This window comes from Salvia splendens, chromosome 4, assembly GCF_004379255.2.
Source record: "Salvia splendens isolate huo1 chromosome 4, SspV2, whole genome shotgun sequence".
NCBI classification, from domain to species: Eukaryota; Viridiplantae; Streptophyta; class Magnoliopsida; order Lamiales; family Lamiaceae; genus Salvia; species Salvia splendens.
This window is the reverse complement of record NC_056035.1, coordinates 35122848-35127353: the sequence shown is the minus strand read 5'-3', so window position 1 is coordinate 35127353 and position 4506 is coordinate 35122848. Positions and strand designations below refer to the sequence as shown.

The window sequence follows — 4506 nt, the reverse complement described above, 5'->3', positions numbered from 1 at the left end:
TTAATCTAGAAATTTCGTTTGTTCCTTGGTTTATAAATACTTATGTAAAAAATTACATCTCTACTATTGAAAGAAATTATACTCTTTCCCAAACAGGAGAAATTATTAAATCTAGTTTTCCTCCTCATAAATCTTTTCAAATAGAAGAAGACAATGAAATTAGATATTTTAAAGCTTTTCATAAATTGATTGATAACGAATCCTTTATTAATACCATGGGTTATATTAACGAGATTATTAAACAAAGAAATTTTACAAATCTTTATCTTATAAGATTGGGAGAAAATATTAATTGTATAACAGGTAAGATTGAAAAAATAACTTCTGAATTAAAGAGTATTAAAGAACACTTTTATATTGAAAAAGAAGTTAAACAGGTTGTTTGTACTCCTAGTATACAACCTCCTCCTATCATAAAAGATTTTAAAATAAAAGCTAAGGATAACATTGAAGAAGTTATAATTAAACAATTCAATAAGTTTAAGATCAATACTCTCAATAAAGGAATAGAGGAAACTGATAGTGATAGCCAAAATATAGAAGAAATTTATAAACTGGAAAAATTTAAATTTGCTGATAGACCAACCCAAAGGATGTATTATTATAATAGACCAACTCCCCAGGATGTCCTTATTGAGGAACAGGAGTATACTATAAATAATTCTTATAATGGGAAAAATATTTATGAATGGAATATTGATGGTTATAACGATAGACACATTCAAAATATTATCCATAGAATGCTCATGTATAGTACTGTAGCAAAAAACCTTGGTAATACTGATAGCCAAATTGCAAAAATGATAACAGCAGGCTTTACAGGTCAGTTAAAAGGTTGGTGGGATAATTACCTCACCACAGAAAATAGAAATGTTATTCTTACATCAATAAAAACTGAAGACAATAATGTTATAGAAAATTCGGTTTATACTCTTGTCATAAATATTATGGAACACTTTACAGGAAGATGGTCTGATAATAGTGAGACTATTAGAACTCTACTTCAAAATTTAAGATGCAAAACTCTTACTAATTTTAGATGGTACAAAGATACTTTTTTAAGTAGGGTTATGGAACTCCCAGAGAGTAATAGTGCTCATTGGAAGTCTAAATTCATAGATGGGTTACCTTATCTCTTTGCTGAAAGAGTAAGAACCCAATTAAGACAAGGAAATATTAATATCAATTATGATAATTTTACTTATGGAAAATTAATAGGATTCTGTATCCAAGAAGGATTATCTCTTTGCAATGAGATAAAACTTGATAGACAAATTAAGAAAAATAATCTTAATGAGAAAAAACAATTAGGGCAATTTTGTAACCAATTTGGTGTTGAAAATATCCCTGTTACAAAAGAAAAAACTAAAAAATATGATAAAAGAAAAGATTATAATGTCCCCACTAGAAAAACTCATAAAAGAAGGGAAAAAAGAGAAAAAAGGGAAACTTATAGAAGGAAGAAAAATATCCCTGTTATATGTGATTTTTGTAAAAAACCAGGTCACTATGCTAGTAATTGTTGGGTAAAAAATAAGAAAAATATAAGAAGAAAAATTAACAATCTTGAGATAGATAAAGATCTCAAAGATTCTATTATAGAAATTTTAGAACAAAAAGAAGAATTTAGTGATCATAATTCCGATGAGGATATGGCTTGTGAAGAAACAGAAAATAGTTCTGTTTCAGATTCCAGTAATGATTCCTGTAATGATTCTTGTAAATGTGATAATCTTTACGAAATCATAGCCCAGTTTCAGGATGAAGCTGAAAGTAGTAGTATAAATGTTATAACTAATAATGATATAACAGAACTTTTAAAAACAATAAAAGATGAGAAATTAAGACTTGAGATCTTTGATCAATTAAAAAATAAAGGTTTAATTGAGAAAGATAACGATGATTATGAACCTTATAAAAGTAAAAATAAATAGACTCGCCAATACTATAGTAGATACAAAAATAAAATAGAAAATTGAAATAGACATATATGCCTTGTAGTATTACATCACGAAGCATCTAATACAGCTGCCCCTATATAAACTCATGCAAATTAACCATTTTCCCACATCGAAACAAAATCCTCACTTTCACTTACATATTAATTTTATTCCAATGTCCGGCGTTTGGGTGTTCAAGAATGGGGTGGTCCGGCTGGTGGAGAACGGCGGCGACTGCCCTCGTCGGAAAGTGATGGTCCACGTGGCATCGGGAGAGGCCATCACATCGTACTCGGTTCTTGAGAGAATCTTGTTTTCGCTAGGGTGGGAGAGGTACTATGATGATCCGGAGCTGCTGCAGTTCCACAAGAGATCTACGGTGCACCTCATCTCCCTCCCCCGAGACTTCAACAAGTTCAAATCCATTCACATGTACGACATCGTTGTCAAGAATCGGAACGAGTTCGAAGTTAGAGACACGTGATGTTGATCCTTCTTAATTACTTATATATTGTCTAGTATACATATTATGATTTGTGTGTGTATTAGTATATCGTTAATTGCGTTGTTGAAGTTTGTTATGAATTGGTTTGGTTGTGTGAGATGATCATTTATGTATGGTATTCAATTTTAACAAAATGGCTTTGACCATTTGATGTCACATTTATTCCAACAATAATATAATTTATATGGGAACTAGTTTAAGTTTATCATTTATTGCACACCCCATTAACTTAGAGGTTGGATTAGCAAGTTAGAATAATCCGATCCAAGTATGATATATATAGATAAAGCGAGTATGATAATCAAGAAGTTGATCAATGCTCCAAGTCTTTTCGAAGACACAAATGAGATTTTTTTGTGTGTGTAAAAAAAGAGGTCTTGACTTAATCTCTTCGAGGAAAACATATAGAATGGGAGTAACTGATCATTGAAGATTGAGTTACAAAGCAATCTTGAATTAATTATTTTTATTTCCAATAAGTATTTCTCGTTGGAGCTAGCTAGCTAGGGATAAATGCCAAAAATAGAAACTTGTCCTTAATTAGAAGTAAATATTCCAACTAATTACGCGTACATTTTGGGTACGAGCAATCTTAGCCTCTAAAATCTCAGCATCTGTCTTTTGTTGTTCAAGCTACTCTTGTTGCATAAGATTAGTGGAGAGAGAGAGAGACAGAGAGATAGAGAACAACCAATAAGCAAAAGACCAAAATTTCTGCTTATGTTTTTGGTTTCAAGAAGATTCTGTTGATTCTTGATAATTCCAATTCATAATGCAAATCCATATCCATCATGGGTAGAAGATTCAAATGAAAAAAATTAGTCTTGTTAAGATTTCTTCTATAGCTATATTTGAGAAGTACAAATTTGAAACAGGGTAAAGTTGAGGGTCCAAATGAAGCTGCTTCCATATCTATAGCCAACCCTAGAAAAGTCCTATGAATTCAACCAAAAAAAAGTGCTTCAAAGGCTGCATAAAACATATCTCCATAACTTCAACTAGATTCCCAGATTCTGCCCAAAATTATATTCCAAATTCTAGTGCAAAAATGTCATATTAATTCAAACAATGTATACTATGGATTAAGCCATAGTACCACTAATATAGATTTACTTAGACAGTAAGCCCTTTTCAAAAAAGCCCACTCCTTTCCTGAATGGGCTTCTATGACATTTCACTCTCCTTCTAGCAATCATTTGTAGAGATAAAAAAGTGGAGTACTTGACTTTAATAGAGCAATAAATACTAGTATATGTTGTACTGCACTATTTTTAAGATATCTGTATATATATATATTGTTTTGTGGATATTTGTGTCTTATCCTATCCATGAGGTATGGGGCAAGAGAGTTCTGTATTTACCCCCTCCTCTCTTGAGCTTGATTTTGACTGCTAACAGCTTTTGTCACACTCATGCCATGCATACATATTTCCATTTGCATGAAACTTATTTCAATTATTTATTTCCTAGCTACTGCAATATTTATTGTCTTTTCATGCATGACTGGAAGCATTGATAATTCACCCACTAGTTCTGGTACTCAGATTCCATCTCTACCCCCATCATCCAATTTATCTTTCTATAAAGACAGAGTGAGTACCCACAAACAAGAATCCCTAATTAAAGTGTTTATGTGAGAGAGAGAGAGAGAGAGAGATGCATTAGAATAAGATGGGCTCTCATGTCCTTTGCTCAAAATTCAATCTTGTTGCAAATGCTTAGTAAGGATATAGTAATATTTAATCCATAAGTTGGTGTTCTCATTCAGAATTTGTCATATGTAGATCCTTCTCCTATACATGTATTATATGTGAGCACTTTCTTGGGAGAATATGATGAGGGAAGGTTCTTGAGAACCCAATAAGACAAAGATCAAATATATTATAATTTGTGTAGGATTTATTTATTCACTATGGCAATGCCCAAACCCCAAAGAAAATATCATGCTTGCAACTTTTAGTTATTCAATAAAAGAAAGAACCTAGTTCTAATTAACACATACACAAAAGAAAAAAGCAACAATTAAATTCCATATATAGCTTATTCCCTAGCTTAAATACA

At 31.5% G+C, this 4506-nt stretch overlaps 1 protein-coding gene across 1 annotated transcript; it reads left to right on the top strand.

Moving 5' to 3' along the window:
• Positions 1-2115: 2115 nt before the first annotated feature.
• LOC121801053 (flowering-promoting factor 1-like protein 3) lies at positions 2116-2424 on the top strand. The gene has a single exon (XM_042200524.1). The coding sequence runs from the start codon at positions 2116-2118 to the stop codon at positions 2422-2424; it is 309 nt and encodes a 102-aa protein (XP_042056458.1).
• Positions 2425-4506: the final 2082 nt, after the last annotated feature.